The sequence below is a fragment of the Calypte anna genome, chromosome 21 (genome assembly GCF_003957555.1).
Source record: "Calypte anna isolate BGI_N300 chromosome 21, bCalAnn1_v1.p, whole genome shotgun sequence".
Taxonomy (NCBI): Eukaryota; Metazoa; Chordata; class Aves; order Apodiformes; family Trochilidae; genus Calypte; species Calypte anna.
The window spans coordinates 5,245,522-5,268,246 of NC_044266.1; the positions used below are offsets into that span (position 1 = coordinate 5,245,522).

General features: G+C 41.9%; 1 protein-coding gene across 4 annotated transcripts in view; it reads right to left on the reverse strand.

Annotated features, from left to right (window-relative positions):
• Window positions 1–22,725, reverse strand: part of SPEN (spen family transcriptional repressor) — a 67,175-nt gene that overhangs the window by 26,596 nt on the left and 17,854 nt on the right. For all 4 annotated transcript variants that reach the window (XM_030463834.1, XM_030463832.1, XM_030463831.1 and 1 more), the window contains exons 2-3: window positions 21,740–22,060; window positions 17,825–18,301 (exon numbers count right to left, since the gene is read on the reverse strand). In XM_030463834.1, coding sequence (XP_030319694.1) covers window positions 17,825–18,301; window positions 21,740–22,060 — 798 coding nt within the window. The remainder of the gene's footprint in view (window positions 1–17,824; window positions 18,302–21,739; window positions 22,061–22,725) is intronic.

Sequence of the window (22,725 nt, forward strand, 5' to 3'; positions counted from 1 at the left end):
TTCCTTTAATACACAAATATAATCAGAGAACGTGTGTGGAGAGAATCTGAAAATGATTCCCAAGCTGAGAGCAGGGCTCTGTGGTTGCTGTTCCCCTGGGGAAAGCTAAAATAAGATTTTAGGGCTGCAGAAAGCCTCTGCCCTATCCACATTTTTATTCTCCCTTCTCACGTCTCTGTGCTCAGTATTCCAATTAACTACATCCTTTCTAAAGCATTTTAAATATTCTACTTTACTAAGACTGTATCTTCTATGTAAGAGGCAGAATTTAATTTCTACTTAAGCAGTGCTTTAAAATGGGAGCAGGTTATTTTTAGTTTAGTTTTGGGGTTTCTTAATGAGGATGTTTAAAATATGGAACATCCTGTTAAAAACACAGCATTCCACTGGGGAAAAAAATACAATCTCTGGTAACATCATACCATATTCAAAGTGATGAAACAGCAGTCTGGCAGGGTGATAAAACTCTACAAGAAGAGTTTGAATTCCACCCAACTTTGGGAAATAAGGATCACACTGGTAATTTCCACTTCCCCAGGGAGTTTTAGGGATATGTGTCCTCAAGCAAATCAAGACTTTCTGAGACATTTCAGAAAAAAAATTCAGTGTTTCCTCTCTTTTATGAAAGGAAAAAAAATAAAAATGGCAGCAAGAACAATTCCTCTTTCTTTAGGGAAAGCCTCATCACTTTTCCAGATGAAGAAATGTGGATATAATCATTCAAAAGTAAGTCAAAGGTTTTATGTTCTGTGAATAGGAGAATGATGGAAGAGTTAATTATAGTTGCTGTGTCATCCTGTTACAGCACATAGCAGAATCAAAATAAAGCATCTGACAGTGAATTATATGTAGTCTCAAGCAGAAAAACAGACCTTCTTTTCAACAACCCCAGCTTTAAAAATATACAAAAGAAAAGCATGTAAGCTGCATGAGGATAAGTTCCCAGAATATGAAAATGAGAATATGGGGTCTTCTCTCTGTGAGTGAATCTGAAAACAACTGTGCTTTGCCAATCTGCAGAAAATAAATTACTAAAAATTGTAACAAAAATAGGTTCATAAAGATTTTTAGAAAAACAAACTAGGGAAATTTTAACCTGAGAATACAACAGCTAAGTTAAAACAACAGCTCTGATACCCTGCTTCTTCAAAGTATTTCAGGTAATCAATAGGTCTTGGGGTAGGCCAAAAATGGCATCAAGAAAATGGCTTTTTAACTTCATTTTGTGCTTCCACTTAAAAATATTAAAACCAGGATGAATTTTTCCAGAAGCAGAGTTTGCTCTGGCACTTGGCCTTTTCCCAACACTGGAAACCTGCTCTTCAACATCCATGTAAACTCAGCAGAGCAGAATGCCAGCATGCAGAAAAAGGAATCTGAGCTGTCACAACACAGCTTTGCACAGAGAGGGAGCAAGTGCTGGGAATTGGCTTTTTGAAACATCCCTGGGCTCAGAGCTTCAGCTGCCTCTGCAGAGGTTTGCTGCCTTCTCCTGACACCTGCTCATCTTTTAGGAACCTGAAGATTTCATCAGGAGGAACTGCAGGATTTTTCTAACTCAGATAGCTCCTAAATTCAGTTTCACTCCAGCTGTTATCACGGTGATGTAAAGTGGAGATTTTTTATTTTACTGCCAGCAAAACCAGATGGAAAACCTTTAATGAGGAGGTGGCCATTAAATCCTTCTCTTACATGTACTCTACTACAAGCCTAATTTACAAGCCCTTTTAAAACACTAATGTGCCTTCCATAATTGCCTCCAGTGTTTAACAAGTATGTACAAAGTGTGCATTCTTACAGTATTTATCCAGGTCTTTATTTTCTATCCATCAAGATAAAATAAATTCATAAGCCAGTCTCAGTTTTATCCACATGGGCTGAGTCCCCATAGGAATCCAGATATGCCTGGTTTCATAAACACCCAGAATTTTCCTCTTCTCCCTTCTAACTGCAAAGATGACATTTCAAACCCTGGTGCACACATCCTACGTAACCAACCCTCCCTTTCCCCAGAACCAACGCGTTTTCAAGTCATTCCACTTTGCAGTACCTAACTCTGAAGCTCCATTTATGCATGAAAAATGAAAGCACTCGAGCAAAGAATACAAAGTCAGCCCTTTGCTTTGTTCCCCAGAAAAAAAAAAAAAAAGAGAGAGAAAAAGGAGATAAAAGAGACTCCAAACCTGTGGATGTAACAGGATACCCGCTGCTTTCAGTCAACGGCAGCTGCGCTGAATCAAGGGATCTCACAATCTGCCCTACCCCCCCCTTTTGCAATTTTAAAATGTGGGACAATTGTCGTTTCTGAGAATTGATTTGCAAAGGGTGAGTCAGCTGGGAGACTGGTGAAGTGCCCTGCTTTGGGTGAGCAGGAAACACCACGGCCTTCGTGGAAAATAAAGCAGGAAGAAGCCTCACGCCTGGCAGGTGATGCTGCCAAATTTCAGGTATAAGAAAAAAAATTAAAACAAGAGAAAAAAAAAAAATCTGATTGCTGAAGCAAGTTAAAAACCAAGCCACCTACTATCGGTTTAAACCCTTTTGATTTTTCAAGAGAACACATGCCAAATTTCAGCAGGATAAAAGGTACTAAATCATTTCTTTCTTTTTTAATAGCTACCTTCAAAAAATGTTTAACCAGAACTGGTGAATGATCCAGGATTCCTTTCACAGAAATAAGCAGAGTACCTTTTTTTCCTGCCAAAATTAACTGAAATCAGGAACTCTGCCTAGATCAGCTATGATTCAATACCTGTCAAAATAATCTCTAAGTAAAGATTATCTCCTAGAAAGATCTCTTTGGGACAATAACACAGCCCAAGTCCCAGCTGAGGGCAGGTTATTCTCACGGCTGATGTCAGCAGCAGATTCTCAAATCAGGTCAGGAAATCCAAAGTTAATGTACAGTCAGAAGCAACAGGAACTCTTCTTTCTTGTCCCTCATTTTCCAGATCTAAGTCAAATCACCATAAATGATCTCTGTACAAAACCCACCAGCTGCAAACATCAGCTGGTGACAGCGCTGTGTGCTCTCCCCAGAAGATACAAATCCTTGGGATATTTTATTTATCATCAATAAGGCTTTGGAAAGAAACTGTTAGATTTGACCTGGGAAAACAGCACCAGAAAACTGGTCAAAGTATCCTGAATGCACCAGTGTGGGTTTTTTTGGAAAATAATAATGAAAAGAAAAACCTATTATTGCCTGCCAACATCCAGCAAAAAAAGATGACACTGACTGCTTAAAAAAGAAAAACTTTTAAAAATGCATCATATTCCACTCTAGTTATAGATTAAAGGATCTTTAACCATTAAACACTTTGACTTCAGTTCTGGGTGAAAAATTACATGTTGAAGTAATATGTGCTCAGGTCTAGTACAGCCTGCTATTTCTGTCCTACTACTAAATACTACATGAATCTAACAAGATATTTAACCAGATTTTCCCTCATTCTCTACACATGTGCAACTTCGAAAACACACATCAAATTACAAAGCCCACAGCAAGTAACTCAATTCCCACAAAACTCAGACACCTCCAGGTTATTCCAACAATCCTGGGGGCTGTTCTGCCACACTCAAGGAGGAATAACCAGGATGAAAGCTCCAGAGCTCTGGGCAGAGGAACTGCTTTATCAGAGCTGATCCCAACACTGACCTAAATATACAAGCCAGCAGAAAGGAGTTGTTTGGTACACACCATGTGTCCCAACAAAACAACCCCAAATTTCTCACATCCATAAAAATAAACACTGAGATTTCTTTTTTTCCTTGTTAAAAGGAGTGGTAGAACCTGAAGTTAAAGGTATCAGAAAACCCAGTCAAACATTTAAAGTTTGCTTGTATGAGGAGATCAAGAGGCAAGGAGTTGTTACCATATTTTGCAGACTAGAGGTGAGCAGCTGAATCCAGGGGCTCAGCCCACACCCATACCACAGGGAGCTTGAACCCTGCTCTGCCATTTCAAAACTCAACTTTACATTTTAAATAAGTATCTGAGCAGACTCCTCGGCGTGAACGGGTGGAGACGGAGCAGAGAGCTACACCTAATATTCTCTGGGTGTAATTAATTACCCCGTGCCCATCACCCCGGCCTCCAGCACCTTGGGAGCTGGGGGTGCAAAGCACGCCGGGATGTGGCCACACGACATTCTTGGCAGCCTTTCAAGCTGCTGAGAACTTGCCACCCAAGGAACTTTGGTTTGTACACGTCAGACAGGAGGCCTCAGAAGGATTTAGTAACACACAGCTATGATAAAACCATCCACTGAGGTGGGGGAGGAGAAAACCCGACTGCAGGGAAGTGGAAAACAGTCACAAAAAGCACACAACGAATGAAAAAAATACCCCAAACATTTACTGCTCCAAAGAAAGATCCTTAGATACTGCAGACAAGTAGAATCAGAACACCTTCTTTCCCCTTTTTCTGTCTTACCACACCCAGAAAGCTGACTTAAGAAAACTCCTGCTGGGGTGGAATCCTAAATCGAAGGAAATGAAATTAAATTATGTTTAAAGGCCATGGGAAAGTAACACAACCAGGACAACTCCCTGTCTCTCAGCTGGCCAACTAACACTGGCTGCTTGCAGGACTTTTTTCTGTCTTTGGCCAGGAAGATAAGAGCCTTCAGTTTATATTTACTATAGCCCATATCAAGTGACCAGCTTATTATCACATTTTAAAGTCTGTAACAAGTCATATTAATAGATTTTCCTTTAGTCACTCTATCAGGATGTCTAACTCCTGAACTTTGGTGACAAACAGCAGGCTGACACAAATCATGGAAAAGATGAAGATGTTGCTGAGAGGGACAGAGGACCCTGGAGCCACCTCCACCCTGGAGTCACACACTCTGCGAGATTCAAGACATCCGTGGGCTTCTTTTCCTTCTTCCCTGCAACTAAACAATCCATTTCTGATCCCTAAAAATAAATCTGTTCATATTAATCCCTGTCTGGTTGATGGAGACTTGTCACCAACCCACAGCTGGTGTTACTACCTCGCTCCTCAACCTACGTCCCTCTGTCCTCAGGCTTGAACTTTGTACAGCCAAGAATAAAAATCACTAACCTGGGGGGGAAAAAAAAAAAGTCTTGGTTACAAACACATTTAGGTAGCAAACAGCCAGATCTGCAATCACAGCAGTTTCCTACTGCTGGGAAATCACTGCCCAAGCCCACTGTACTGGTTGTTAACTGGGTGGTGGATGGGTTTGGTGTTGAACTGGGAAGCAGTGGAAGTTCCCTGCCCTCCCCACCACCACCTCCTGGAATTTGGGATGCTCCCATTTGACTGCTCACACTCAAAAGGAAATTCTGTGAAGCTGGAGGAAATTCTTCCTCAGAATACAGCAACAATGACAAGGGTTGGTGCTGGAAAAGATTGAAGTCATCAAGGCCTTGAGGGTGAAGCACAAACCCAGCTCCTTGAAGAAGCTTTCCCACAGTTCAGCTTCCACCCATGCAAAAAGGGGGAAAAAGAGGGTGGGTGTGAGAATGTGCAAGCCCAGAGAGCCTCTGGTTTTTAACACCACCCTGGGTCAAGAACCAGCCCTGCTGCAGCCATCTCAGACTCCCACTTCCTCCAACCACGCCTGCCTGCAGGCAAATAAATCATTTCAGACACCACCAGGACTTGCCTGGTCAGGGCTGGCAGCATCCATCAGCCTGGCACTGCTGTGGTTTGAGAAGAAAAGGGCAGAGCAGAGTTCATGGCTACGGCAGAAGAACAGCTTGTTTGGTCCAGAAGAAAGATTTGTTTTCAGCCTTTTGACCAAAATTAAGAGTAATACTGTTAAAGAGCTCTTGCCAGCTGTCTGCAGATGATCTAAATTAATATCGTGCAACTGTCATCTCAGAGCATAGGAATTTTTTTTTTTTTTTTAAAAAGCCAACACATTTTAGTTCAAAGCTCATGGGAGGTAGGGATGTCTTAACATCCCTGCATTGCAGATGGAAAAATAAAGTAAGAAGAGGCCAAGGGCTTTGCCCAAGGTCATTCAATTTATCACCAAAGGAGCAGGCTGAGGAACTTGATCTCCTGGCTCATGGGAGGCCAAATCTTTTCAAAATACCAAGAAAGCAACATCCAAAGGCAGCTTCCTAAACAACAACTGCTCAGCTTTCATGAAGGGATCTACTAAGCATCTTTAAAAAAAAAAACCAAACCACAACCCTAGTCCAAGGGCTGTCTATAAGCCAGGAGAATTAAATGCCATTTTTAAAATACAACCACTACTGTGTCCAAATAGGTTACTACATGTTTACTCGAAGACTAAAAAGCAGCTTCCTTTGCCTTAAAAGCACTGTCAAATGATTTCCTGTGAATAAATACATCTTAGTACCTTTCTAAAAGCATCCAGCCTCAACTACACTGACATTGTGCAGAGCCCTGGACATTTTTCAGAAGAAAATTCTGTTTCATACATTTACTCGTACTAAAAAAGTAGGAGCTCTGATTCACCTTCCAGGTTATTTTGGTCTTTTTTAACATGAAGTGCTGGTAGATCACAGCAAACAGACCCACAGAATTAATTTTGTTTTAGAAAAGCATCACATCTTACCTTCTAAAAAACCAAACCTGGCACTGCTTTAATGCCCTACATCCCTGACAGCTCTCATTTGTCTGCCATCTGCTCCCATCCACTCCAGCCCCGGCCTCTCCTTACCTCCTGCTCCCCAGGGTCACTCTCCCTGCCTGCAGAGCCCCTAACCCTGTGCTCTGCCTTGCCAAAAGGCAGGAGAAATCACTGCTTCCCTCTTGGAGACACTGGGTTTAGCACTACACAAAATGCCATTTGTTGCAAGTCCCGATCCGGAGCCGTTTTGAAGCGGAGAGTCCTCTGGTGAACAAATGGAATTGTTCTGGGGCTGGGAGTTGCAATGCAAGGCATGCCAAGACACACAGCTGATAAACAATGCCTCCCAAGTAAAACTGGGAACATGCAAAGCTTAATATAGAAATACCATTTATGGCAGCTAAAGCTGTGGAAGTTTAGGACTTCTAAAAATGGGCACCATTGTCCAGAGAGCAAAATCTCAACGAAAATGGACCCAGTGACCCTGGTTCTCCAGCAGGAAGAATTATATTTGTGAAGGGTGGTTTTCAAACAGAATTACTGTCTTCTACAGCCTCCTAAAAATGCAAAAGAGATGAAGGGAAGGTTTATTGGTTTTTTTTTAAATACCTTTTTTTTTTTTTTTTTTTTTTTTTTTTTTTTTTTTTTTTTTTTTTTTTTTTTTTTTTTTTTTTCTTTTTTAGGTTCCCTTTTTTAGGCCAACTACAGCAACTGGAAGATGCACACAAGCACTTTGTCAAACCAGAATGGTAGCTGTTATTCTTGTGTAAAGGACTACTTAAAATGGAAGGCCTGGGAAAAAAATGTCATTTCTGTGATCTCAGGCAGCATACATTATGAAAGAGAAGACATTTGATGAGTTGTATGCTAAGGATTAATTTGCCATTTAAAATGCAGAGAACAGATGGATCTCTTGGCTAGGACTATATTTGGGAATTACTTCATTTTTCTGCCCACATGCAAATAAAAATACAGCTAAATGAAGAACTTTCTGTGCAAATTCACATGGAGAGAAAACACGTCATGAAAATAAAATATACAATCTTTGTATGAAACAGGTAAAACATCCCAGCTTAGTGAATGTCCATCATGTTGGTGGGAAGATGTGTCTTTAACTTTGCCAAGCAACTACGTAGCGTAACAGCAGCCTTAAAAATAATAAAAATAAAAAAACACACAACAAAAAACCAAACAAACCCAGTATCATATGACAGAGTGCTTCTTGTGTTTGAGCCTTAATAGTATGTTCTGAAAAAGCAATCTATTGTAATTTAAGTCACTGGTATTTGTTATGATTTAGTGATTAAACCTCTACATAGTCACAAGTTCAGGGACTCCCCAAGAAACCCTGGGGCAGTTCCATCACAGTAAGCAGATACTGTAAAGAGAGGGTGAAGACTTAGACATTTATGGGGAAAACAGTAAAATCAGAAGAAAATGCAAAAGGAAAATGCCTTACATCCTTACAGCTCCCCAGATGGACTGACTGCCTTTCCATCCCTGGCCTCCATAGCACATGGCAGGGCTGGGAAAGGAGGAGGCAATTCAGCTGGTGCTGGAGATTACGGGGCAGAAAAAAAGTCCTCTGAGGAATTCCCACACACAAAGCCAGTGTACCCCACCTGTGTGCTTCCCCTTCAGGATTTAGTGCTTTTAAACCTCCAACCCATAGCAGCACAGCGAGGCACAGTCTGCAAGCCACACATCCAGTATTAATTATGCATCTTCCTTTTTTTTTTTAACACGTGATGTCTAAAAGTTAAGAGGGGAGCTGCATGCTAAAAAGCAAAACCAACATAAACTCCTTCTGAGATAACTGCTAAGATAGCATCTATTTGTGGGAGAAACACAACCAGCCATTCCTCCCTTCCTCTGCCTCCAAACAAACAAGCAAACAAACAGCAAATTTACTCCAGAATTTACCCAGTAAAGCCCCAACCAGCCCAGGTCTTCAGCACAGTTCAGTTCACCACAGCTCCCAGCACCTTCAGAAAGCCAAGAGGAACAGAAAATTCGTACTAACCCGATAGCTTCCTTTCTGTGACTATTCATCCTTCACAATCCAGACAGCAGGACATACCAGGCAGTAAACAAACATGGAAGGGAGGGACTAACTTCAAAGCAACTCTGTAAATCTTACATAATTTGAGGGTTTGAGATCTTGCAGCAACCTCTTACCGAAGGAGGTGTCAGATGATACAAGGAGGTCAGACCTGTAGCAGCCAGACTAAAGTAGGGCACTTTTCATCTCTCCATCAGCCCAGCATCATTTGTCCATGGGGACCTGGCCCTGCTCGTTCTTGGGAATTCACTTTCAGGAGGAGATCAGTACCTTCCTTTCACACGTTATCACACTAGAAAAGCTTTCTGCTCTCTCAAATGGATGAAAGATAATAAAATATGTGAACGCCTTTATTGCCAAGGTCTGCTGGAGATGTGTCTTAATTCTTCTCCTGATTTCTAAAATGTTTGATGGCAATTTTGCCCAGGTATAAAAACAAGGAAGGTTTCAGAGCATCTGTGGAGAAAATAAGGCAACTGTGGAAGAAATGAGGAGACAGCTCTGAAAAACACTTCCCTCTCCTAGAAAGAACTCTCCAAAAGGTCCTTTTGCTGCCATCCTAGATTTGTGTCTTCTAGCCAAAAACATCACTGAGCTAAATAAAGGAACTGCACACTGAACCCCATTTTTTCAAGGAGCAGTATTTGAAAAGGTCCATGTTTCACTTGTCCAAAGAAGAGAGAAGACAGGGTGTTTGTTTCTGAAACCCGGCAAGCATCAGGAAACTAAAGATCAGATTCACTACCTTTGTTACAGGATTCTTGCAAGAAGGAGGGATCCAGAGAAGTCTTGTTTCTTAATGCCACACACCCTAGAAGGGCTATTTTTGTTCTTATGTTTGGCACTTAAAAAATAATACTGCAACATTTTCAAGGTTTTTATTAATATGACATCTACACAGTGTACAATGCTCCCATCTCCTCCTTTCAGAAACTCAGCTTTTGCTTCCCTTCAAGATTGTAAAAAATGTCCTGGCACATACAAATTGTTTCTTTTCAATGAAACAGCAAAGTCTACACTTCTCTCCAAGCCTGTGATTTTCCACTTGTAAACATGCTGCATCTTTTCCTCCAAGCAGCATTACCAGCTGACCGTAACGATTTGGAGAGGGATATCTAATCATCTGTTAAGAAGCTTTCAAGCTTAAAACCTTGATGCCATCATTAGTAGTTTTGGCACTGACTGTGCTGCAGACAGACTATGCTTGATGCTTGGATGTTAAGGGCAAACCTACGTGCTTCAGTCACATCAGGTGAATTCAACAAAGACTGAGGTATGACAGTCAAGAATTTTCCTCCAATAAGGTTTATTTCCCACTAATTCACATCACATGTTTTACCTGAGGTTGGAGGCTTGTGTTTCACCAATGAAGCTCTCAAAAAGAGCTGTTCTGCCAGCCCTTAGGTTTTAAGGAGAAGATTCTTCTCCCAAGGGTAACACAGTGCCTGAATCCACAGATGCTGGCTGAGCCACAAACACCCTCTTTGGGAAAAAAACAAACCAAACCAAATCAGTCTTTCCAAATCCAACCTTTAAGATGTTAAGAGACGCTGTCTACGCCGTAATGGAAATATGTATGACTGAAAACAGGCAGTGGCTGGGTTTTTCCTTTGATCACCATAATGACTGGTACTCCTTCAGGAAGCATTCAATACACCTTTCCTCTTTTGCTATTCGTCCCTTCGCATGAATATTCCTTAGTCATTATTAAACTGTCCAATATTCCAAAAGTCTTTATGAAGGGAGTCCTCTCCCCCATGTTTTGGTGCCTGTAATGTATGTGTCTCCATCTGAGCTGTCTGGACTCTTCATCAGCAGTGGAGACAAGCAGGCACTTCCAGACCATGACTCCTCTCATCTATTTCAGTGGTGATTCACATCCAGGTTGTATTTCTCTCGAACAAAAGGGAATCTGGACCATCCCCTCAGAGGGAGGCACCCACCACAGCCCTTTCCCTGTTTTGTTTGGCTTCTTCAGGGTTTGATTTCCCCTCACTCTTTGGGTGTACAGCAGGAAGAGAAGCAGGAGGCAGATTTCTTCTTGTCTGCAGGATCCCTCAGACTAAGCCCAGGTTCTGAGCAGTAACACGGCGGCTTCAACTTCCCTGACCTCAGCTAATTCTTTCCTTCCCTCAGCCTACTCAAGATGATTAAGCAAAATACTTGGAAGGAAATCAAAGCCTTAAAAATGCAATTAGAAGTGACCATTTTGTTAATACAGGCACGCACAGCCCCAAAGTCAAACCCAACCCACCAACAGCACCAGCCCTTCCCCAGGCTGCAGCACACCCACAGGAAGAAAATTAATTTTTAGCAGATCCCATGGGCTTAACAAAGAACCCAACACACAATTCAAGAGAACATCATATCCCAAACACACTCTCCAGTTGTCCACAGGTGACTTTGAAATGTTATTTTTCAAACATGGCAGGTCCCCAGCAGAGGAGAGAATCACAGAATGGTTTGGAAGAGACCTTAGAGACCACCTAGCTTCAGGATAAGGCAAGTTCACATGAGGGACTGGGATTCAGTTGCCAGAAATCATTGTATTTGCTAACAAAGACTTTTATCTAATTGCATGAAGACTTTAGGGTATTAAAAACCCCCATATAGTCTCTTTAAAAGAATGCAAAACAATGTAATGGTTTGAGACAATCAAATTAGTTATCATTTTAATGGAACACAGGTATTTTTTGAGGATCCCTTTCCACCTGCATCCGTTCCAAACACAATGCATTTTTAGGGCTCCCTTCTTGAAGTAATTTGGAAAAAGATGAGAATCTTTCTCTGCCTGTAGAGGCCAAGAAATCAAACGTCCTATGAAAAAGAAGCAGCAATGTTTCAGAGCCCAGCTACAGAAACAAAAACTGACCGACCAGATTTAGATAAACACCTACTTCTGCAAATTTAGGAAGAGGGCCAAGTGCTGTGTCATTTAGAACCAGGAATTACTGGGAGTACTGCAGGGGATGGGGGAGAAGCATCCACTCTTTTTGGGCAGCTCATGTAAAAAACGCCTATGTATAAAATAAAAAAAGCCATTTAACCTGATGATTGTTTAAAAGAATTTTAATCTTTATCAAGATATCAAAGACGGGGGGCGGGTTCCTCTAGAGGAGCCAGCAATGTTGAAACTCCTTTTGGCTTTTGCATCGGTGTTGGGTTTGCTTCAGATCATTGTGGTCAGACGTGAGGAGCAGGCTCTGAAAATGCCCATTTTGGGGGGTTTCTGGATCTCATTCCTCTGTCCAGGAAATCCAGTGTGGATTTCTAGAGCGTGCAGAGCACTGAAGAAAGGGTTTCAAAACTAAAAAGGGACCTAAACTCGAAAGGTTGAGGCGAAAAGCCGGGTTGCTTCCCTCAGAGCTGTTGTTACACAGGCGCTGCTGTTTCACTGCACAACCGCGGCGCTTCCCTGCGCTGTGTGAGAAAAACCGAAAAAAAAAAATCTTCACGCAAGAGCGAAAGCCGCTCAGTGTAAGGGGTTGAGGGGTTTTTATTTAAAAAAAAAATAATAGTAATTTCGCAGAAAGCGGAGGTATTTTTAACCGCCGGGTTTCCAGGGCGGCCCCGCCCCGAGGGCGGCGCGGCGCGGGCCCGTCCGGCTCCCGCCGGTTCAGACCGGTTCTCCGGCACAAACAACCCGCCCGCCCGCTCCCTGAGGCGGCTGCGGGCCCGGGGCTGCGCGGTCCCCTCCTCACAAGGGCACGGAGCGAGGCAAGCAGCCGCCATTCGCTTCAAACCCCTCTGCTCCCCCGGTCTCTATCGACCCCCCCCCGGCCGTGCCGCCATTACAGCGCCGGGACGGGCTCCCGCCGCCACCAGAGGCAACGAGGCGACCTAAAGCGTCGGATTTTCAGAGGGAGATAAAAATCTATTATGCAAGGCACATTTTTAATAGATTACTCTAGAGTATACAGATGAGGTAATGCGGGTTGGCGCCCTCCTTCCCTCCCCCAGCCGCTCTGTCAGCAGCGCAGGGCTCGGCCTCCCCCGGGCTGAGGTGGCTGAGGAGCAGCCGCTGGGTCCCGGCCAAGGGGACGGAGGCTCCATTTGCTCGCCAGCTGCCAGGAGATCTTAGATCCAGGGCGGTATATATGGATTTAATTTTTTTTTTTTCCACAGAAGAATCTATTTATGTGTAAACATGCGTGTGCGTGCACGTACAGGTACTCAGGCCGTTTTTAAGAAGGGGGAGGGTATAAAGGTTTGCTTTCTCTCTTTTAATCTCCTTATCACAAAAATATCTCCTCAGCACAAAAATACCTCCTCTCAAAAGCTATCTGAAAATTTTCTCCCTGTGCTCGATTTCAAGAAACTTGATACACTCCCAAGGGTAGGGGAAAATAAATGTTGAAGAGGATGGTCTGGGTTATATATAGATGAGAAGCAGCACAGGGTGACATGAGCAGAAACACAAGAACAAAGTGAAAATGCTCGACAGTTGGTAACAAAAACCTGAGAATATCTGAGTCGGATTCTTTAATTTTCCCTAATTCACATATCGCTATACAGAGAGAACATCAAAGCAGCACATGGCTTTGTGTGAACAAAAGGTAAAGATGAGGTGTTCTACCTGACTCTCACAGGGTTTACTGTTGCCTTTGTGGTAATTGAAAATAAGGCTTCCTACTTGATTTCCAGTTTTGTAATTTTTTTTTTTAGCCTAATTCTTTTCCCCATACAAACAGGAGCATGCTCAACCCTGTCGTCTTACCTCAGGTGATCTCTACAGTTCAAAATTTATGTGGAATTATTTAACAGCAGCAAAGGCCATTTCACAGATTCTTAAATAAAGGCTTAACAGCTACATTTAACCTCATTCTTCCTGATTTTTCAGCTCTCCCCAGCAGAGGCATCTCTCAACCCACTCCAAAAGCCTAAATCCCATTCTAAGTGATTCATCACTTGCTGGCAGACAAACTTGAGCAGAAAAGAGGAGATGAAGACAATGGTAGGGAAAGGTTTGCATTATGTAATGAAGCTAAATTCACTTTTTGTTTTCTACTTTCACTTCAGTTGTTTAAACAGGCTAAGGAAGTCCCCAGCAAAACAAAATACACTGAAGCCTCCATACGAGGTTTCAGGACAGCCTGTTTTTCCCATGATTAAAATTCCCTTGGCAGTATTTTTCATCAGTTTATTTCAATATTAAGACACATAAAAAAATGACACATGTATTCCCTTCCAACTGTAACTCACTGCTCCAGAAAAAAATTTCATCACAGAGCCATCTAAAATTAAAAATCCCAATCTAATTACATTAAGCAAGTCTTGCCCACTTGTCTTGCAAGTATTAGAAATTTAAGTATTGCTATCACAATTAGCAAAAATAAATCTATTTTCAGACATCTATATGTGCAGCTTCTTACCATCAACTTTGATTCCACATGCATATCCTACATCCTGGTGAATATAAAGTCACTTTGCATCTGAAAGTGCTTTTTAAATTCCAGATCTAGTTTACATTCCAAGCTATAGGAAATGGTTCATCATAACAGAAAATCCTGCATCCTCAGACAACTGAATAAGCACTCTTAAAAATAAATTTTAAAAGAAGCCAAAAGGAAATCTCAGGCCACTTTTCCATAAATTTACACACAGATACACGTGGGGTGTTTACACTTTCAGAGTCTGGACATCACCTATAGGAAACCCAACACTTCTGCCAGGATCCTGTAAATAAATTTAAATCCCATCTCAAGATACTTCACCACATGCCCAGCTTTTAAGAGTGAAACATCCCACTGCTCCGTGCCATGTGGCTCAGTACATCACTGCAGCAGAGCTTTAAAAATAATCACTTAACACATGGAACAGTAAGAAACTCATCAAGCCATCTGACATTGCAAAACTCAATTAAAATGTACAGGGGTGGGGGTTTTTTTAGTGCATTGGAACACCTCAACAAGCAGCCTAAGAGAGATCAAAAAAAAAAAAAAAAAGGGATATTTTTCCAGGAGTTTGGGCAGGGCACAAACAGAATCTGGTTTGCTTCCTAAGGGATCACACAGCTTCCATGCTTATTCAGCTTCTTCCATGACACAGTACAGAAAGTATGTTTGCTAATGTATCATTTGTGGTGCAATCAACAAAACAGAGAAATTAAGGCTTCTGGTGGGAGAAAATTCAAAATAGAATTTTAAAGGGTCTTTTTCACTCTTTCAAGCCAATTAAAAAAAACAAAACAAAACAAAACAGAACCAAATGACCCTTTTCCACAACATGGGTGGGGGGGAATGAGCAACTTCACATGATGACTTCAGAACACAAACTCCTCCTCAAATCCAGGCAGAAAGTGCTCACTTCCACCTGCTCCCTCACCTCAGCCCAGTGAGCAGCTTCAGAGAGGCCACAGAATGGGACAAATCAAGCCCTGCTTCAGAGAATAAGGGTTTTTTTTTTTCTTTTTTTCACCCTGTTCTTTTTGGTCTTACCTTCTACATTACTCCTTTGAAGCTCCCATTACAAATCCCTTACAAAGGCCTCAAAATACACATTTAAAGCAAAGCTTAGTTGAGATCCAACACAACAAACTCCAAGCCTTTATAAAAAAACCTCAAGGCACCAAGGCCAAACTTCTCCTCTGTCACCATTCTGCTTGTTTTTCACAGCACTGGAAGGACAGTGCCATGCACAGAAGTTTAACACCCACGAGTGTTCCCAGGCTCCAGAGTTTGTCCCCAAACATCAACTGGAGTGTGGGTGAGAGAACCACCTCTCTCAAGAGATACAACTGAGATTTCCCCTTTTCCACCCTCCCAGCAGACACCATGAGACCTCAGTAACAAGAGTTCTTCAAGGCACGCAATTTCAGAAGAATTCAGCATCATAAGGACCTTGATAATTCCCCAGCATCCCAAAATTGGCCATTTCCACTTAGAATAAAGCAGTAAGAGGATCTCCAGTTTGCAAAAACCCTGGAGAAACGTTACAGAAATTACAAAAAGTAATTTTTCTTCAGAGAGCAACAAACAGTCCTCAGTTGTTGCTGATAAATTCCACCTTAGAAGTGAAAAATATAAAGGGAATTTGGTAACTCAATCCAGGGATGACACAGCCAGAAGTTACTACCCAGGGCATGGAAACACAAATAAATTTTGTTTATTCTGGGTTTTGGACACTGTTTACCTCTCAGTAAAAACAGGGTGAGGGTGAGCCCCTGGGTATGAGGGGCTTAAGTATTTACATTGCTAAATTCAAAGCATGTTAAAAATTAAACAGCAAAGTCCACTTATTCTTTAAAAGACTTCAAGGCTAGGTGAAGGTTTGCTTTGCAGAGTATGGATATGGTTAAATGTTTATTAACATCTAACTCATGGCACAAGAAAATGTAAAATTCCTTTCTGCTCCTTCAGAATGAAATACACTATCCACCAGATTCCATTACTTCCTTGACTGCATTTGAATTTACTGTATTAATAATGAGAAAAAATGTTTATTTCCTATTCCTCCCATAGTATCATCTGGTTTTCCATTACTACCACTACAAATTGCCAAGAAAATGAAATGCTAAAGCACAGCAGACACTGCTTATCTTCTGATTAAATCTCAGAACTTTGTTCCAGGGGGATCATGTTTAGCCTTTTCAAATGAAGAGCAGTATTTCATCCCATCTTGAAATCCCAAAAATGACCCTTCATAAATATTACGAGTTTCCTGGACTCCTTTAAAGCCACTCTACAATGAGCAAAGGAGCACCAGAAGATTTTTTTTTTTTTCTCCTGCCTGGAATTTTTTCTTTAAACCTTAAACATAACCAGGCCAACTTTCAACTCATATCCTCTAGTTTGTTGGAGACCCCTGGAAGTCTCACCACTTCTTTTTTAAGCTACAGAGTGTGAAAATCTTTGACAAAAGGTTGTCTGGACCCAAATGCTAAGATCTCATTGAGAGAAAGGTGTTGGAAATACACCAATAAGCCTTTAAAGCAGTCTAAAAGTCTTCCCAAATATTCAAAAGGTGCCCCTGTCTCCACCTGCCACTCCTGGGTTTAGAATCCAGGAGCATAAAACAATAATTAAATTAAGTAAATCAATATTTCCACAGTTCTTGAGGCATCGGAGGGGTGGGGAAATCAGAAGAGAAGAAACCAATGTCCCCATCTTTACTTCTGCACACTCTCCCCAGCATCTAACCCTTCCAGAAGGCCCAGTGTTCAAGCAGGTAAGATTTTATCAGAGTAATCACCTTGATTAGAGAGTTAGCAGTGGTAAAATTCCATTCATAGTGATAATCAAACACTAAGTATTTATTACACTGATCTACTTGTTTACGTAATGATTATTTTCAGTTTTGGAGAAGAACTGGTATGCAAAGAAATGCATCCAGCTCTGGAAACCCTTCTGAGGACCAGAGCACCTCATCAAGCAGAGCCTAAAACATCTGGTGTTGCAATGGCAGCTTCTTAGTTTCCACTCCTAGGGTGAATCTGCTCTTAAAAATCTAAATATCTGAGATGCATTTCACTGTGAATTTACAAATTACTAAAAGAATCCAATTATTAACTTCAGTGCTCTCATTTTTTTTCCTATCTGTAGTTTATAAAGCCACAAAACTACAGAATGACCACAGCTACCACAGAACCCAGGACATGGGTGTACAGCTACAAAATGCATGCTTAAGATTTGGTAGTTTGGTAGTTTTGGGGTTTTTTTTCCAGGTCTGCCATTTTTGCTGTGAGGTGACAGTGAGGAAAGAATGAAAAAGCAACAGCTCAACCTTTCAGTTAGTGGTGACAGGGAACAAGAGCAAACTGGACCAAAACACTCAGCGTTTTAAAATGTGTCCTGTAAGTAGCTGACCTTCAATTTGCTTATCCCCTCACTTAAGCAAATAAAATATTTACCCACTCTCTGAGCACGCAGGCAGCAGGCAGGGCTGCAGCACAGCCCGGTGTCCGTACGTCCTTCCTCTGCCCAGCCAGCGCCTTACAGACACTGCACAGAGCCACCATGGAAAATAATTAACAAGGGCAACAGCATTCCCCTCGGATCTGTTTTGTGCCAACTCTGTCTTTGAACATTTCACACTGTTTTACTTCTACATCAATGAATGCTTTGCCACCAAACACCTTCACATTTCCACAGCCCGGGCTCACAGCTCCTTGGCGCCATGCCTCGGGAAACGACCCACGACACTGACCCCCACGGGATGGTCGGGGGGGAGCCCACGTTGGCCTTACCTGTCACTGCTGGTACTGCTGCTGCTGCTGATGGAGTCGCTGCTGGAAGATCTGCTCCTGGATCCGCTGCCGCTGGGGGAGCGGGTGGGTCTGGCTGCCTGGCTGGCCAGGCGCTGCGGGGACTGCGTCCTGGACTGGGATGAATGCGGCGACCGACTCCTGCTGTGCTGGTAATTCCTCTCCGGCCTTCTGCCTCGTACCTCCCGTGTAAGATCATCCCTGTAGATATCCCTGTGTACCACACTGGGCAATGTAAACTGCTCCCGGGCCCTAGGTTCGTAACGGGGGTCGTGAGCATCAAAACGGTTTGGACTTCGACTCCGAGAAGTGTAATAGAGCCCGTGTTGTAAAGTCCGCTCCCGAGGATCTCTATAGTAATCCTGATCGTAATGTCGCGTCCGATCAAATTCCTCCCGTCCCCGCTCATGGTGTCCATAGGCACTATGTTCATAAGCACGCTCCCTGTTATCTGAAGCCCTGCATTTAGGAAGGGGGGAAAAATACTTCATCAGAAAGGGGCAAAGGCAACTAAAAGCAAAATCATGCAAACATTCACATCCAGCACTGAACTTATCGGTGCGACTGCTTCTCTGCTAAACAGCAATAACCTATCAAGCAAACACTGACAAACTTAAGAAACATCTTACTTGACTCCAAAGTTATACTCATATAAAGCTGAGCAATCATTTCGGTTTAATCACAATATTGGGCTTTCATGGCCAGCACCTTGCCTGCCCAGGAAAAACAAAAAACCTGCTTTCCAGTGCAGAATCCTCATTTAACTTGCATTTGTTTTTCTTTTAAATTCAGTACACATGGAAAAGTTTGTGTTTGTCAACATCACAATTAACTTCCCAACTCTCCCGCTTCTGCTGAAGAGCTTCAGAAATTTTTCTGGAATTTAGTAATTACTTGGAGCTCTTCTAATTACCCTTCTGCAAAAATGGCATTGCAAATCAGGCTGTAGCCATGAAAGCCCCCGTGCAAAGCATGACCCAGAGGTAAGAAGCTGCTTTCAAAAGGGGTAGCATAACTCAAAGAGAAGACCCAGAAAATTAGGGGGTTTCTTGTTGCTGTTCTAAAATATTTCACCCTCTTTGAGGGAATTTGGCTTTTATCAGACTGCTATGCTCTCTTCTCATCAAAGCTGCATACACTAAAGAAACATCTCAATTATTAACGTCAGATTGCTTGAACTGCAAGGATGCAGGTCCCCAAAAGATACTAAGACACTATGCAAGGAATGTAAATTAAATTTCTCAGTGGGTGTTTTTTGTTTGTTGAGACTGCTGCTGTCACTGCAATCACAGAATTTCTACCCTCACAAGCACGCTGCTTTCAAGCAGCTCAGGTCCATTTTGTTTCAGTATTTCAAACGTTTTGGATGTCAACTGAGAAAGGCTCTGTGTTCCTGGGCAGTCAGTGTGATATCTCAAATAAAGAGATAGTAAAACTGACAGATAAAGTTAACAGAACGTTACAAATAGTTTAGTAGTCTGATTTAGACAAGTACCAGGATGGTACATCTAAGTTACATCTGCAAAATGAAAGATCAAGAATGATTACACTGAATACTTTTTAAAAATACTTGCCATTTTCTAAATATGTCAGGGTAGCCAAAGTTAATTTACAAATTTAATTATCTGTCTTATGAAGGGCATCTCAACCTTTTTTTTTTTTTTTTTTTTCCCCCAGCCTTCTTTCTTGGATTCTTCCTTCAGAATCAATTAGTTGTCACTTCAATCTCCTGAATTATTATCCTAATAACCCAATTCTGCCCTGAGCTTCCTCCTCCTCTCCTGCATCACAGGTCTGTCTTCTATTTAAAATGGCAGAAATATTTCAGCTACCTTTTAGAAACTGAAAATGAGATTTGAATCTTTTTCGATTAGCATCTCTGGAAGCTCCTTTCATTCCTTCTCCAATGAATCACTAGATCCTTAATCCTCTAAATATATTCATCCTCTGCTGTTACATTAGAAATAGTTTTTAAGCTTTCTCCAGACCTAGCTCATGTTTTGTCTCTCCAATTTCCTCTCCAATTATAGGTAGGAAACAACCTAACCAGTGCAACAGAATATCATTAATTTACACATCTGTTTGAAAGTCATTGTTGCCTTTCTGTTTTCAGTATCTCTTGCTTGCAACAATGACATCTGGAAGGATATTTCAGTACATGGCACAGAACATGTATCTCATCTCCCCCCCACCCCTCCACCCCCTTTTGAAGGTCTCATATCAACAATTTTATAAACGATTGCATTTAGCATCCTACAAAGTGTTAATCTGTGAAAGCTGATTTAATGAGGTAAGACAGAAAGCAGTATTTTCTAAAGGGTTACTGCTATATAGCTGACATAAAAGAACCAAGTCCTTATCTATGAAAAGGACACAGAAGACAGACAGAGGAGCTAGCAGAGCTGAGAATCTAAGGCTACAGTGCTTTTTTGATTATCTATTAGTACTAAGTACTACTGGAGTTAGTGGAAAGAGAGGGTTTGACTTGGGTTAGGAGAGGGGCTAATATACACAGGGCAGGACATACCAACCTTTTCCAAGTGTGGAAACACGACCTATATTCCCAATTAAATCTAGGGAGAGAATTGTGAACATAACTTCCCCAATTTTGGCCCCTCTTACAGGGGTAATCCACCTTCTTAATGGGCAAGGGTGTCAAATGATATTTTGGATGAACCAACAAGAAAAAATAAAAAATAAAAAAATCTTAGTGACAAGACAAAAAAATAAAAATAAAAAAAAAGGAAAAAAAAGAAAAAGAAAAAAAATTCCACTGGAAGGAAGCAGTCCCAGACTGAAACTGTAACTCTGAAACCCCCAGACTTCGTTCTTGAGACAGTAGGCACTTAAATAGATCCATTATTTTAATTTCCAGCCCTATGTCTGAATCAAGCAGCTGGTAGAAGATCACCCAATGCACGAGGGCACTCATCACTGCTGGCCAGCAGGCATCCTCTAGCCACCTTTGTAACCATCCAGCTCAGTCATTTCTCACTGCTGTATCCACACTGGTATTAGTGCCACGTCCTTAAAGCTAAAGTATGTTTAATGTGGAGTAGCAAAGAGCTTTTTAAGAGGCTAGATAGTAATCCACTCCCCATGGCTACTGGCGTCTTGACTGTATACCATCCAATAAATTCAAGGCAGTAGTTCTTATCCCAGCATTAAAAAACAAAAACAAAAAAAAAACAAAAAAACACTATAATTTCCAAAATTTAGTAATGTCCATCATCTCTTTTTGCCAATACCATCAGAAAGAATAATCCCAATAACTTGGAAATGATGTAGATCCAAAATGGAAACATCACAAGCTGCCTTCAGTCTTCTCCATCCAAGCGTTATCTCCATGGCTAAGTGTTGTCTGTAGAATCCAAGGGGGCTGCATCATTAAAAGTCTACTAGAAATTTTGTGGTGACAATCCAATTAACATACCAACTGCGTACAGTGAGAACTGAGAACTAGGCATCAAGCTTTCACAGAATTTTAGGCTCTAGTATTCCGAAGATACTCCACAGAGAACTTCACCACATGTTGTAGAGTAAGATAGCTCCATCTGGCAGCAGGGATACATCCGAGCAAGGCCTTAATATTATCCAAGAAATGGAGTCGTTACTTCTAGAAAGGAGTAACTCCAATATCGGTGCTGGCCAAAGGAAATCTTCCATCTTAAAACCACCTTATTTCAAGTGTAGATATCCAACCAGCTGCGGAAAATATCCTCTATGGATCCACAAGGCACCAGCCACTGGGACAGAAATCACTTCCGTTTCCAACCCAAAATAGGAAACATAGATAATTCCCAAAATTTTAAATCCATCTGGGGGCCCTAGATAAGAGTTTGTGTTTCTCACCATATCAAATACAAAATACCTGCCTAGAGAAACCTTGGAACTTACCCATCAAGTCTCCGCTCATAACGTCCTTCCCGTGCATGAAGCGATGGGGGGGGGCCGTAAGTGGGCCCCCCACCACCTCCTCTGAACCCAGAAACCTCTCTACTACGAGATGCTATGGAAACTGTATCATCCAATCCCCGAGCAGCACTGGGAATGGTTCCTGGTTCATTATAATCCGTCCGTAGGTCTCTATCTCCCATTTTGTTGACAGAGTTGTGTGCCTTCTGCGCACTTTTGATGTCCACAAAATCCACAAACGCTGCCACTCCGCCTTCCGACCCCCTCTTAGGGAGGATTTTGACACTTTCAACACGTCCATATCTGGAAGAAAAACAAAGCAGAGCACACACATTAGTGCTGGGAGGAAAGGACCGTGTGTGATAACATTGCCTCCTGCAAACTCAACATCAGTTTCAAACCATTCGCCCTTCCCAAACGGCAGGAAAATCACAACCCCCAAGCACAGCAGGGGTTGGAAGGTGTGTTTTCAAAGAGGGGGATTTGTAGAGGGGAAAAAGCCATTTAAACTTTCCATTGTTATATTTAAATATTTTTGGTTAGCCCACCCAGAGATGCCCTTTTCATAACAACGGAGCAACAGCAGCTGAAGAAACAGAAAGGTGTTTGCAATTAGAGCAACCTTGTTTTGAATCTGACAAGCAGGGCATAATTAAAACAAAACTGTGTCACAACAAGTAAAAACAAAACCATCCCTGACAACTTTCTTAAGAAAAAAAAATGATCTTGACATAGCAATTCCACTACTCTGATCTATATTTAATCCATTCAGCACTAAAACAAGAGTTCATTCTCATCCTCCTTCCTGATCTCCAACCTCTTTCTTTCCAGGATGCTCTGGGAAGCACGGCCAGCACAAGCACCCTCAGATCTGTAACAGGAACATGATGCCACCCGACTTCATGTGTGCTAAGTCATTGCAACACAGGCACTCAGGGCTGAGTAAATGCCTCCTCAACAAAAGAAAA